This window comes from Chlorocebus sabaeus, chromosome 17 (assembly GCF_047675955.1).
Source record: "Chlorocebus sabaeus isolate Y175 chromosome 17, mChlSab1.0.hap1, whole genome shotgun sequence".
Lineage (NCBI taxonomy): Eukaryota > Metazoa > Chordata > Mammalia > Primates > Cercopithecidae > Chlorocebus > Chlorocebus sabaeus.
This window is the reverse complement of record NC_132920.1, coordinates 34,771,720-34,786,679: the sequence shown is the minus strand read 5'-3', so window position 1 is coordinate 34,786,679 and position 14,960 is coordinate 34,771,720. Positions and strand designations below refer to the sequence as shown.

At 41.0% G+C, this 14,960-nt stretch overlaps 1 protein-coding gene across 2 annotated transcripts in view; it reads left to right on the top strand.

Moving 5' to 3' along the window:
• The window catches only part of ILRUN (inflammation and lipid regulator with UBA-like and NBR1-like domains), a 114,348-nt gene that overhangs the window by 43,346 nt on the left and 56,042 nt on the right, over nucleotides 1–14,960 (top strand). Inside the window, exons 2-3 of one of the 2 annotated variants that reach the window (XM_007972883.3) lie at nucleotides 1,639–1,793; nucleotides 9,890–10,087. In XM_007972883.3, the coding sequence (XP_007971074.1) occupies nucleotides 1,639–1,793; nucleotides 9,890–10,087 (353 nt within the window). The remainder of the gene's footprint in view (nucleotides 1–1,638; nucleotides 1,794–9,889; nucleotides 10,088–14,960) is intronic. The other variant, XM_007972885.3, reaches the window with a different exon arrangement.

The window sequence follows — 14,960 nt, the reverse complement described above, 5'->3', positions numbered from 1 at the left end:
TGTACTTTGTTTAGTAGAGACAGGGTTTCACTATGTTGGCCAGGCTGATCTTGAACTCCTGACCCCATGATCCGCCCACCTTGGCCTCCCAAAGTGCTGGCATTACAGGTGTGAGCTACTGAGCCCAGCCTTTACAAATGGCTCTTAAACCTGTAAAAAGATACTCAGCCTCTCAAAATCTCACTGAGATATATATTTTTTTAACCTATTAGATGAGAGAAATCCAAAATGTTAGAGAAACAGCACTGATGAGCAAGTGGGGAAAATAGGCACACTCCTATATTCTTGGTGGGATCATTAGTGTATAACTTTCATTGAGGGAAGTTTGGATATATTTATTAAAACCACAAACTCTGTCACAGCAGTATCACTTACTAGGAATTTATCTCACAGGTACACTTGCATGTATACAAAACTATGTGTGCTTAAACATATTTATGAAAGAGTTAATGACTGGAAACAAACTCAAAAGTCGACTGGTTAAATGATGATCCATCTGTATAGTGGTTACAGCTGTAAAAAACAATGAGGATGCTCTTTATGTACTAACAGAGATGTTTCCAAGATACAGCATTAAGAGAATAAAGCAAAAGGCATTGTATATTATGCTACCATTTGTATAAAAAAGAAGGAAAATAAGATTGTATATGATGTTTGCTTGAATGTAAGAAAGTTTTGGAAGGATATTTAAGAAAGTAATACGAACAGTTATGTCTGTGTGTGTGTGTGTATTGGGGAAAAAAGAGAACATGGTTTTCTTTGTATGAAACTTCAAATTATGTGCACATATTACTTTATTTTAAAAAGTGGAGCTTCTGGCTGAGCTCAGTGACTCATACCTGTAATCCTAGCGCTTTGGGAGGCTGAGATGGATGGATCGCTTGAGCTCGGGAGTTCAAGGCTAACCTGGGCAACATGGCGAAACCCTGCCCCTCTCTCTCTCTTTTTATTTTTATTTTTTTTTTTTTGAGAAGGAGTCTCGCTCTGCCGCCCAGGCTGGAGTGCAGTGGCCGGATCTCAGCTCACTGCAAGCTCCGCCTCCCGGGTTCACGCCATTCTCCTGCCTCAGCCTCCCGAGTAGCTGGGACTACAGGAGCCCACCACTGCGCCCGGCTAATTTTTTGTATTTTTAGTAGAGACGGGGTTTCACCGTGATAGCCAGGATGGTCTCGATCTCCTGACCTTGTGATCCGCCCATCTCGGCCTCCCAAAGTGCTGGGATTACAGGCTTGAGCCACCGCGCCCGGCCTCTCTCTTTTTAAAAAAATATATTAAAAAATAATAATACAAAATAAAAAGTTGTGCTTCTTTGAATTCCATAGTTATAGAGATCTCTTTTAATTGATTTCTTTACCCATTCTTGTTTTCCTGTGGGTAACAAGGGAGATATCCTCATACTGTTGCTGATGGTACTAATGTTTGTTACTTTCTATGTGGGAAGAAAGTGATACACAAATTTGTTGGTCCTGGTGGTTTTCCTGTTGTTCCTCAGCCAGAATACAAGGCTTTAAAGACTTGTATGCCAGGAGCCTCAGGTTCTGTGACAAACCCTAAGAAACAGGCTTTTTCCTTTTGTTTAACAGGATAATATCGTCTGGATGGTACTGAAGTCTGTTGCCTTTTCTCTTTTTTCTGTAGGAACCTCCAAGCAGCAATTGGCGCCTATTATGACTTTGAGAGCCCAAACATCAGTGTGCCCTCTATGTCCTTTGTTGAAGATGTCACCATAGGAGAAGGGGAGTCAATACCTCCTGACACTCAGTTTGTAAAAACATGGCGGATCCAAAATTCTGGTAAGTACATAATGGGCAATCCTCCCTTGCTTAGTTTTCGTTTTCTTAATAGTTAAATAAGAAGGAAATGTTTTAGCTTGTGTATGTGATTGTGTAACTGCGAGCTTTCTCTTACACATGATATGTAGCATTTTCTTGCACTGGTGTGATGACCAAAACATTAGTGAACTGTCTCCTGCTCTAAAGTAGGAAGAAGAATTTGTCTCATGCTTCTAAGCCACCTATAACTTAATGGGATCTAAACACAATCCAATATTGGTTTTGTTACTAGGAACTAGACTTGTATATGATGGAGTATTGTCTCCACCTGTACAGTTTTACTTCATCACTTTATTTCTGCTCTAATTAATCTTCCAGTCATTTCCAGCAGGCTAGAGGAGGTATATCCTTGAATAGAACAAGGTAGTTGGAAAGAGCTGTGAGCATCTGCTCTTCTGAAAGCTCTTTTTTTTTTTTTGCAACCAGAAGGATGATTGTCTCTGAAATTTCATTAGGTTATCTGAGACATTAATACCACTTTGAAAAATAGGGTAGGAAATACGGGAATTTGCTCAAAATGGGAGACAGAGAAATTTTTGGTTAAAAAAAAAATACAGGTTGGGTGTGGTGATTCACACACAGAATCCAAGCCCTTTTTTTTTTTTTTTTTTTTTTTTTTTTTGAGACAGCAGCTCGCTCTGTTGCCCAGGCTGAAGTGCAGTGTTGTGATCATGGCTCATTGTAGCCTTGACCTCCTGGGCTCAGGCAATCCTCCTGCCTCAGCCTCTCCCGAGTAGCTGGGACCACAGGCATGCACTACTGTGCCCAGCTAATTTTTTAATTGTAGAGATGGAGTCTTCCTGTGTTGCCCAGGCTGATCTCGAACTCTTGGGCTCAAGCTATCCTCTCACTTGGATAGCTGAGATTACATATGTGTACATTGCACATGGCCTCCCAGCACTTTTACAGGTCAAGGCAGGACAGGAGGATCACTTGAGCCTAGGAGTTTAAGACCAGCTTTGACAATGTAGTGAGATCCTGTCTCTACAAACAAGAAAAAGAAAAAAGAAAAAAATACAAGAAAAACATTGTTTTGATGTGCTGCAGCCTCTTTTAAGACACACTAGAAATAAGCTAACCATAGGCTGGGCATAGTGGCTCATGCCTGTAATCCCAGCTTTGGGAGACTGAGGTGGAAGGATCACCTGAGGTCAGGAGTTGGAGACCAGTTTGGCCAACATGATGAAACCCATTCTAAAAATACAAAAATCAGCCAGGTATGGTGTTGGGCACCTTTAATCCCAGCTACTTGGGAGGCTGAGGCAGGAGAATTGCTTGAACCCAGGAGGTAGAGGTTGCAGTGAGCTGAAATCATGCCACTGCACTCCAGGCTGGGTGACAGAGTGAGACTCTGTCTCAAAAAAACATTAAATAAATAAAAATAAATACATAAATAAGTTAACCATAGTTCTTTGAAAATAGTGTCTCTGTGTCTAAATCTTTCCTTCCCTTTCCCTTTCCTTTCTTTTCCTTTCCTTTCCTTCCTCTCTCTCTCCCCCCCTCCTTCCTTCCTTCCTTCCTTCCTTCCTTCCTTCCTTCTTTCCTTCCTTCTTTCTCTTTCTTTTTCTTTCTTTCTCTTTCTTTCTTTCTTTCTTTCTTTCTTTCTTTCTTTCTTTCTTTCTTTCTTTCTTTCTTTCTTTCTTTCTTTCTCTTTCTTTCTTTTTCTTTTCTTTTCTTTTCTTTTCTTTTCTTTTCTTTTCTTTTCTTTTCTTTTCTTTTCTTTTTTCTTTTCTTTTCTTTTCTCTTCTCTTCTTTCTTTTCTTCAAGGTCTCACTCTTGTCACCCAGGCTGGGAGTGCAGTGGCGCAATCTTGGCCTCCTGGGCTCAAGTGATCCTCTTGCCTTGGCCTCGTGAGTAGTTTTGATTACAGATAGGAGCCACCGCACCATGCCTGGCTAATTTTTTAAAGTTTTTGTAGAAATAAGGTTTCATTGTGTTGCTCAGGCCATTCTCAAACTCCTGGGCTCACGCTATCCTCCCACCTTGGCCTCCTAAAATGCTGGGATTACAGGCATGAGCCACTGCACCTGGCCTTAAATTATTTTCTAATGACTTTTGGGGGCAGGCGTTGGGTTTAGTATTTCTCGTCACAACTAATGACAATTTATGTTGACTGATGGAGGGTGTTTTAACTTTCTTATTATTAATGAGTACTTCAGAGAAATTCCGAGAGGTGGAAAACTAGGCAAAAGAGAGTATTTAGCTAAAAATATGTGGTTGTGGGGGTGCCCTGTCTAGCAAGTTAATTTGATGTGAGATGATTTAAAACTCTGGGGACTCAAATAAAGCTATAAAAGTGACCTTTTATTGATTTGGTTTACTTTTCAGTTCTTTACAATTCAGTTCTTTATGATGGAGAAAGACTGGCTAGACCAGCTTTTTATGTAAGAATGTACCAAATTGAATTGTTATTCTTAGTTTTTCTGGCATATTTAGAAGTAACTCTCCTTTGGAGGAAAGTTCAGTGTGTCATTGACCAAACACATAGTTTGAACTGACGCAATGTTGTGGATGACTCAGGACACCTGTGGCTTTGTAAAATTTCATTCGCCCCTTTCCTTTTTAGTTATAACAGTGGTGCACTGTTAGTTTGGGAGGTACATGGTAACAGAGGAAGATAGTCATATTTTCTATTTTTCTTGAAATTCTTACTTGTTCAAAGTCTACTATACTTTGCGTAATTTCTTTCTCACCTTGCTTAATTTTGCCTGCTTTTAAAAAATATCAAGACAATTTCTTCATTTTATAATAACTTTTATTTGTCATGTTTTTATTCTGAATTTAAAACCTGCTGTGTTACTGATCAAAAATGCTTTCAGAGGCTGGGTGCAGTGTCTCACACCTGTAATCCCAGCACTTTGGGAGGCCAAGGTGAGCAGATCACTTGAAGTCAAGAGTTCAAGACCAGCCTGGCCAACATGGCAAAACCCCACCTACTAAAAATTCAAAAAATTAGCTGGGCATGGTGTTGCACGCCTGTAGTTCCAGCTACTCAGGAGGCTGAGGCTTAAGAATCACTTGAACCCAGGAGGCAGAGGTTGTAGTGAGCCAAGATTGCACCACTGCCCTCCAGCCTGGGCAACAGAGCCAGACTCCATCTCAAAAAAAAAAAAAAAAAAAAAAAAAAAGTTTTTTGGAGTCTATATATATATATATATATTTTTTTTTTTTTAAATAAATGAGCTTTGTTTGGAAAGTGTGACTTATTCAAGTTTTATTTGTTTATTTTAAAGTAAAGCCAGTACCTTGTTTACTGATAGTGAAAACAGTGAAAATGGCCTGGCTTTCTGTGAGCTCTTCAGTGTTTTTAAATACTGAAAGTTGTTAGAGTACTGTTGAAATGTTTTAAATACCATCTTGTGGCAGACTGACCATTTTATATTTCAGAAAGCCTCTTGATATATCTGCTTACTTACTAGACTGTTACTTGGGCTAATGGGGAGCTTGGGGAGGTTGATATGCAGTAGTTAGAATGTCAAATCAGAACCCCCAAAGCCTACCTTTCATGTTGACTTACAAAAATCTCTATTGGTGGGCCTGACTGCTTTTCCCCTCTGCATTTGCTTTGTAACCTCAGTTTAAAACAGCCTCTGAATCTCTTTCCTTGTGTGAAAGGGCATTCTTGTGCCTGAACAGATCTTGAAAGGTGAGGTAGCAATTGCTAGAGATTTTATCTTTCAAGGTGCTTTGAATAAATAGGTTTTCTCTTCTTCTGGAAGTTGTCCACCCAGCTGTAGAGTAGTTTTATATCTGTAAATTGGATGTTTTCCATTTGGTTAAGGAGAATCTGGCCACCCATAACTGAGTATCAGGCATATTATTTGAGAGAGGAAGAACATGCATGTGCACAGGTTCTTTGGTGTCATCCTAATCTGGCCTGAGTTCTTTCTGTAAATAGAGTAGTAACATAGAAGTAGGGCAGGCCCTGGCAGTTTTTCCTCTGGCTGTCTTACTCTCATTCATAACCTCCCTAAGAAGTAAGCACTCACTGAAAGAGCTACATAAATAATAATTTTCATGCACTTCTGTCTTGTCATGTTTTAGGCGTGCTGGGCATTCAAATATACCACAGATGAGACTGATAGGAACTTCATACAGTTGTCCCAATAGCTTTCCCCAAAGAAGGCAAACGTCACACGCTGTTTAAAATTAAATTCCTGGCCAGGCGTGGTGGCTCAACCCTGTAATCCCACTGCTTTGGGAGGCTGAGGCGGGTGGATCACCTGAGGTCAGGAGTTCAAGACCAGCCTGTCCAACATGGTGAAACCCCATCTCTACTAAAACTACAAAAAAATTAGCCAGGCATGGTGGCAGGTGCCTATAATCCCGCCTATTCGGGAGGCTGAGGCAGGAGACTTGCATGAACCTGGGAGGCGGTGTTGCAGTGAGCTGAGACTGCGCCGCTGCACTCCTGCCTGGGTGGCAGAGTGAGACTCCGTCTCATAAATAAATAATAAATAAATAAATAGAAATAAATAAACTTAAACTCCTAATATTTTTTAAGTCCTTTATTAGATTTGCAAAAACAGAACGGAGACATTTAATAACATAGATGCAGAATTCTAGGATTCAGACTTCTGTCACTGTGGAAGCGTTGGAAGCTTAGTAAACCTGAGCAGGAAACTTGGGAGTTAAAATGAAAATTTGAAACTGTCCCTCTAAAAATATGAGTAGACAGAATTCTCTTTACCAGCACCTAGAGCTTCTCAGTGCTCTGTTGTACAATTGTAGTGAGTATTAAGCCGAGCATGTTACGATAGCCCTACTGTTTCTCTGACTGGTGAAATTTTTGTGATTGTCATATGAGAGGGTATCTTGGGCATATAGATCCAGAGTTGTCATTATTTTTTGAACTTCATAGAAGTGAATTAAAGGGATGGGAAAAGAACTTGAGAAAGAACAATTATTTCCTCCATTTTTCTTTTAGTGCATTAAAATAGTTAGCTTTCTGCCTTTCTCTTCAGTATGATTCTAGAGAAGATAATTTTGCTTCTTTCATTCAACACATTTTATTATGTTCCAGTCACTTTATTAGGTACAAGGGAGAAATGGTCACAAGATTGATGAAGGTTTCTGCTTTCATGGAGCTTAATATGAAATGCAGTGTCCACACTTATAAGGGTTAAAAAGGAGATCATCATTAAGGTTTGTCTTCTGCATTGCTATTTGGATATTCCTTACTGTCTCCAGACTATTTCTATAATTGTATATACTTACTAAGTCCCAGGATTTCTGGGACTGTTGGACTTTTGATTTTTGTGATGCTTGCTATCATCTCAAAATTGTAACATGACAGGTTTTTTGTTTTGTTTTGTTTTTACTTTATTTTAAAAAATAAAGTGATATTTCATATCTGGAGAATTACAGCCTTAATTATATACTTGATTGTGATACTTAACTAGGAATGTCATAAAACATGGATTAGTTTTTCTTTTCTTCTAGATAGAAATCTATCCCCCATTAATCCAGTTTGCAACTGAGACTTAATTTGGAGCCCAGTTCTATTATACTTCTCAAATTCAGATTTCAGGTATGCTTAGTGTAGTCCAGACAACTCACTGTATTTCCCTTCCTTCTGTATCAAACATCAATATCTTTGACCTTTTCAGAGTTACTTGACCTAACAGTTGTGACTATAAGAACTATATGTATCATTGATCATGCTCAGAAGGCAGATGATTGGTTTTTCACTTCATAGCCAATGAACACTTCAGAGTTGTTGGTGGATAATTCTTCCAGTTTTTTTCCCAGAGGCTCTTTAAATACTCCACTGAGAACTGATAGGTATCTGGAGTACCAAGAAGGGCAGGACCCTAGCCAAATGCCAGTGTTTAATGTTACCGACTTAATGTTTTACCGACTAACTCAGTTTCTCTGGAATATAGCAGCACTCCTTTTGCACAGCTAAGATGACCCAATCATCTCAGCTGCTTGTGGTTGTACCTAGGAGAGCTAAGTCTTTTTCACACCCGGTCTTGGTTTACCTTATTTTCTTATAAGTTCAAAAAACAGACATATTTTTGGGTTTTCATAAAAACAGACATTATCTTGCTGCAGGTATATGTGTGTGTGTATGTGTGTGTATGTGTGTATCTTAAAGAATAACTGTGGATTTAGCCCCATGATAGTAGTATAGTTTTTCTCTTGGATTTTGGTCTTTAAAGAGACTGACATTTTGTAAGGTGCTTCATGTCAGCTACTATTCTGCTTGTTGTAAGACAAATAGGCTTTTGCCAGACCTCAGAAATGAAGAAGATAAATTGCATGTATTGTCAGTGTGTCATCCACAACCTTTCCACCAGCAATGGTTGCCCTTTATAGGGTTAACTTAGGACATTTTGTTGGCAAATTTTTTAAAAAGAAGGTATGCTAAAACATAGTGGCCACTGCTTTAGCTGCTACCCCTTAAGACCCAAGGAGCACAGAGGGTGCCATTCATAATGGAGCTGAGATTTCAGGAATGGAACTCTGGTTTCCTTTCTCTGTCTGGTTTCTTTCCAGTAGTGAGCCATCAGGTATGTCAGAACTGGGCACTTAGAGAGCAAGGAGCTGAGGCATCTTAGAGTACTGATAGGAGATAAATGACAAGCACCCTCTGTTCTGAGAGTCCTGCCATGTTCAACTTTTCACAGTGGTATATTTTTATAATGAATGTATATATTCCAAAAAAAGATATATAGAGGTTTCTGTCTACAGTTAGAAAGGAGTTTATCAATTGCTGCATATTGGAGAGACTTCACAGGAAAGATCACATCTAGTCACTGTGTGACTGCCTATACTGCTTGACTAGTGGGAACTTGTCAACACATGGATTTCTCATGAATTAGTTACATGAAAATAGGTACACAAGAGTGGGTACTGGCCGGGCATCATGGCTCATGCCTGTAATTCCAGCGCTTTGGGAGGCCGAGGCGGGCAGATCACCTGAGGTCAGGAGTTCATGATCAGCCTGGCCAACATGGTGAATCCCCATCTCTACTAAAAATACAAAGATTAGGCCAGGTGCGATGGCTAACACCTGTAATCCTAGCACTTTGGGAGGCCGAGGCGGGCGGATCATGAGGTCAGCAGTTCGAGACCAGCCTGGCCAACATGGTAAAACCCCGTCTCTTGTAAAAATACAATAATTAGCCAGGCGTGGTGGTGTGTGCCTGTAATCCCAGCTACTCAGGAGGCTGAAGCAGGAGAATCGCGTGAACCTGGGAGGCGGAGGTTGCAGTGAGCCAGAGATCGCGCCATTGTACTTCAGCCTGGGCGACTCTTTATGAGAGTTACAGGTTAAATCGTGTTTGATTTAACCTGTAACTCTGTAAAAATCTCCCTTTGACACGTCTGATTGACCCTCCTTCCTATCCTTTCCGCAAGTACCTCCAGCTGGTGCCATTGTTCTTGCAACCACAGTTCATTGATGTTATCAGGGGAGATCACCCCATTATTTATATTTTCATCACCACCTGAGGTCTAAACTTTTACTGCCTTTTATATTCATGTGATCTCTTGAGCTCTTGAGAATTTTATAGTTATGGACCCCAGAAGAAAAGTCATACTTCAGGCAAAAAGCAATTTTAAGTTGAGAATAATACCATTGAAATTACTCCTTGTGTGCTTCATCCTCTTGTTTCTGTGGAAAAACTGGCAACAATCAGATATACTGTGAAAATGGACGTATGTTACCTTTTAGTAGAGAGAGCTGTCCCCTAAACATGGGCCTGTGTTTCATCTCCATGGCTCTTCATGGACATCATTCTTAGGTTCTACAGATTCAGTGTGATGTGTGGCCTTCCCTGGAGTCACCTGAAACACTCATTGTCTTGAGGAACTGCCTTGCTTTTGCCTTATGTGCTTCTTCATAGGGTTAGATTATTGGTCAGAGGTTGTTGGTTCTGATAATTCCTTTTGATCAGTTGTGTGAGACAATATATGGCTCAGGTGTATGTGGTTAGGTTTACGTATGTATGTGAGAAAAAGAAAGAGGCCTCTTCTACAGTTTCATAATAAACTGCACCCGGCATAGGACCATTGATTGCCTAACATTTTTTTCTTTTGCTTGAACTCAGGGGCAGAGGCCTGGCCTCCAGGGGTTTGTCTTAAATATGTCGGGGGAGACCAATTTGGACATGTGAACATGGTGATGGTGAGATCGCTAGAGCCCCAAGAGATTGCAGATGTCAGCGTCCAGATGTGCAGCCCCAGCAGAGCAGGAATGTATCAGGGACAGTGGCGGATGTGCACTGCTACAGGACTCTACTATGGAGGTGAGTATGTCCTTGTGCAGCCCAGGGTGAAGGAACTAAGGTAACATCTTACAACATCCCCAGTGTTGCTCACAGAGCCTGTCAAATTGCATAACAGGGCATGGCCTCTTTTTAACAGTCACCCCATGCAGGTAAATGATTTGCATTTTATGACTAATTGATTTAGTCTAGTGCTCTTTCTTTTATCCTAGGAATATAATTTAGCGACCTGTACGAGGTATTATATTTTGCATTCTAAATAAATATTTAGTAGTGCTATTGTTTTTATTATATAAGCTGGTAGATGCTATAAGAGTACTAAAGGCAGTCCTTGTTCTCAAAATCTCTAGACACAAGTCATACAAAACAGATAATGCACAAAATGTGCATATTTCTTCCAACCTACTTGTCAAACTGCTAACATATCTCACTCCCTTCTCTTTATTGCCAGACTTTTTGAGCAGTGACCTGTACTCACTGTCTCTTCTTTCACATTTTCCATACACTCTTCATCCCAATTTATCCTTTATCCACTCCCCACTCCAATGAAAGTTAATCAGTGACTACCCTGTTTCCAAATCCAATAGCCTGTTTACAGTCTTCATACCAGCTGACCTTTTAATGATCATTTGGCACCATACTACACATGTTTTTTGAAATATGTACTTTCTTAGACTCATAGGACATCTCTCCTGTTTCTCTTCCTCTTCTCTGTTCTTTCTCTGTCTCTGTCTATTCTCAACTTTACCCTGGGATTCCTAGATTCTCAGTTGAGCCCCATTCATGGTTGGTGACCTCATTCACCCATGTGGCTTCAGCTGTCACCAGTATACCATACACGGCGATGCTCAAATTAATATCTATAGCTGTGGCCTCTTTTCAGAACCCCACACCCGTGTTTTAACTTGTTGTGGGCAGAACTTTTAACATCTCCCAGACAGAATTTATATTTGCTGGACATGGTGGCACATGCCTGTAATCCCAGCACTTTGGGAGGCTGAAGTGGCAGAATTGCATGAACCCAGGGGTTCGAGATCAGCCTGGGCAAAACAGAGAGACCTTGTCTCTACAAAAAATAAAAATAAATTAGCCAGGCATGGTGATGTGAACCTGTCATCCCAGCTCCTTGGGAGGCTGAGGTGGGAGAATTGCTTGAGCCTAGGAGGTCAAGGTTGCAGTGAACCATGATCATGCCACTGCACTCCAGTCTGGATTACAGAGTGAGTCCCTATCTCAAAACAAAACAAAAAAACCAACCTTATATCCTTCTCATTGGCATGATAATCGGGTCAGAAACCTGGGAGCCATCATTTGTTCTGTCATTCCTAATCACAAACTGATTCCTATTGATTGCACTATATCCTATGTCCTGGAGATCAAAAACAAATAAATAGTAAATAGTACTTGCCTTCAGGGAGCTCTTAACTGGACTCATGGCCTGTAGGCCAGTGGGACCTTTGGAGTTATTTCTAGAAATCCTAGAATTAATGATCTCATATATGTTTTTGCAGCCAGTGGCAACTTTAGAAATGTTAATATTAGAAAGAGTCTCATAGTGCTTATGTGACATCATTCTTTGCCTAAAGCTTTTGTACCTACTGTAATGAAGCTAAACTCCTTGGCACAGGATATAAAGCTCACGATCTGGCCTGGCCTCATTTTCACTCCCATCTTCAGTTATCCCCTAACTCCCCAACAGTCAGTCCCTAAAGATGCCATATGCTTTCACTTCTCCATGCCCTTGCTCATTTCTCTCATTGCCTGAAATAATCCTTTTATTTCATCAAATTGCTGCTCATCCTCAAGGCCCTGCCCGAGTCACCTTTCCTCCTCCTTCCTCCCCCTTGCCTACTCTCTCCACTACCCTAAGAAAATTCATCCCTCCCCCTTCATTAATATCATGCACATGCTTATTACTATATTTAACACATTGTATATTAGGTATTTGTTTTGCTTATCTGATTTTTATCCCATGAAATTGTGAACAATTTGTTGAATAATTGAATAATCACATATCAAAATGCAGAGAGATTATTTGTCCCTTCCCTGTAGGACTCCATTTTCAGGCAGTGTCTGATAAGAATCCCCTCACCTGGGGTTGGAAGTCGTTTCTCCCACAGCTGAGCTCCTTTATATTAGCTCCTCACTTCTCACTCCTTTGTTTCTTCTCTTGGCACTTTACCTCTTTCTACCCATTTAGTTTGATGAATGTCTCATGTGACCTTTAAAACTGAAAGTGACACATGTCTGATTTATCTTTGTAACTCTCAGAAATGTTGAGCTTAATGCAGAATGGAGAGTGGCTACTTAGTAAATTTTTAAAATACATGCCACCATTTTTAAGGGGAGAAGAAGACAATATACATGACTTAAAAATTAAAAAAAAAATCCCTTTGATGAAAAAATACTACTTATCAATGTTCCCTAATGGTTAAGAACGCTAGTCTTGTTTTACGTGTGTGTGTTTTTAGTGTTAAATTTAAAATAATTATCACTGTGTGGGACATTACATTTTATGCTATAGCAACTCTCTCAAATTCAAAAGTAGTTGGAGTATAAATATGAGGGGACTTTAAAAAGATCTTGGAAAAATGGAATTAAAAGATAAAAGTAAAGGCTGGGTGCAGTAGCTCAAGCCTGTAATACCAGCACTTTGGGAGGCTGAGGCAGGCAGATCACTTGAGGTCAGGAGTTCAAGACCAGCCTGGCCAACCTAGTGAAATCCCGTCTCTACTGAAAATACAAAATTTAGCTGGGCAGGTGGCTCACACCTGTAATCCCGCTACTCAGGAGGCTGAGTCAGGAGAATCGTTTGAACCTGGGAGGCAGAGGTTGCCGTGAGCTGAGATTGCGCCACCGCACTCCAGCCTGGATGACAGAGTGAAGGCTTCATATCAAAAAAAAAAAAAAAAAGATAAAAATAAGATATATAAACTTTATTTCTCAGCATAAGCTTCATCAAGTTCAAGACACTTTTGTAAGTAATGATAATAGCCATTTAGTCCATCCCCAAAGAACTGAGGGTCCTAGGAATTTAACCATGTAAATGCAGGTTTTTTTACATTGTTATTACAAGAAAACTGGTTGTCCATTAAAGATTTTTTAAGACTAGGAAACAAAAAGAAGGTAGAAGGAATCAAATCAGGACTGTAAGGTGGATGCCTAATGATTTCCCATGGAAACTGTTAGAAAATTGCCTTTGCTTGATGAGAGGAATGAGCAGGAGCTCATAGTGGAGTAGATCTTTTTCTGCTAAAGCTTTGGCTGACTTTCTTAAAACTAACACACACACGTACTTTTTTTTTTTTTTTTTTTTTAAGATGGAGCCTTGCTCTTGTCGCCCGGGCTGGAGTGCAGTGACACGATGTCAGCTCACTGCAACCTCTGCCTCCCGGGTTCAAGCGATTCTCCTGCCTCAGCCTTCTGAGTAGCTGGGGTTACAGGCACTCACCACCACACCTGGGTACTTTTTTGGTATTTTCAGTAGAGGCGGGGTTTCACCATGTTGGCCAGGCTGTTCTTGAACTCCTGACCTCAGGTGATTTGCCCACCTTGGCCTCCCAGAGTGCTGGGATTACAGACGTGAGCCACTGCACCTGGCCTCTCTTTCTTTCTTTCCTTTTTTTTTTTTTTTCATTGGTCATCCAGGCTGGAGTGCAGTAGAACGATCATAGCTCACTGGACTCGAAGTCCTGGACTCGAGCGATCCTCTTGCCTCAGCCTCCCAAGCAGCTGGGATTACAGGCATGTGCCATCATACTTTTTTTTTTTGGCAGAAACGGGACCTCCCTATGTTGCCCAGGTTGGTCTCAATTCCTGGACTCAAGTGGTCCTCCTGCCTCAGCCTCCTAAAGTGCTGGGATTACAGGCGTGAGCCACTGTGCCCCGCTCTCAAAACACTTATTAGTGTTCTTCGGCCCTCTAGAAAGTTGACAAGCAAAATACCCTGAGGAGCCAAAAAAAATTGTTGCCATGACCTTTGCTCTTGACTGGTCCACTTTTGCTTTCACTGGCCCACTTCCACCTCTTGGTAGCCATTGCTTTGATTGTGCTTTGTCTTTAAGGTCACAGTGGTAAAGCCGTGTTTCATCTCCTGTTGTAGTTATTTGAGAAATACTTCAGGATTTTGATCCCACTTGCTTAAGGTTTCCATTGAAAGCTCTGCTATTGTCTGCAGCTAATCTGGGTTCAACAGTTTTGGCACCCTTTGATTGGAAAGTTTGCTCACCTTTAATTTTTTAGTCAGAACTGTGTAAGCTGAATCAGTTGAGATGTCTGTGGTGTTGGCTGTTGTTTCTGCTATTAATCATTGGCTCTTGTTCAGTTAGAGCACAGACAAGATTAATTTTTTCCTCCAAAATTAATGTGGATGGTCCGCTGCTATGGGCATCTCCAGCGTCATGTTGGCCCTTCTTAAAACAGGTTATCCATTCATAAACTGCTGATTTCTTTGGGGCATTGTCCCCGTAAACTGTGTGTGTGTGTGTGTGTATGTTTTTGAGACGGAGTCTCGCTCTGTCGCCCAGGCTGGAGTGCAGTGGAGCAGTCGTGGCTCACTGCAAGCTCCGCCTCCCGGGTTCACGCCATTCTCCTGCCTCAGCCTCCTGAGTAGCTGGAACTACAGGCGCCCGCCACCATGCCTGGCTAATTTTTTGTATTTTTAGTAGAGACGGGGTTTCACCGTGTTAGCCAGGATAGCCTCGATCTCCTGACCTTGTGATCCACCTGCCTCGGCCTCCCAAAGTGCTGGGATTACAGGCGTGAGCCCCCGCGCCCGGCCCCCGTAAACTTTTTGTAAAGCATCAGTGATCTTCCATAGTGGATTCAAACTTCACTATGAATTGGATGTTTGCCCTTGCTTCAATTTTAGCAAAATTCATATTGCTCTGGTAGG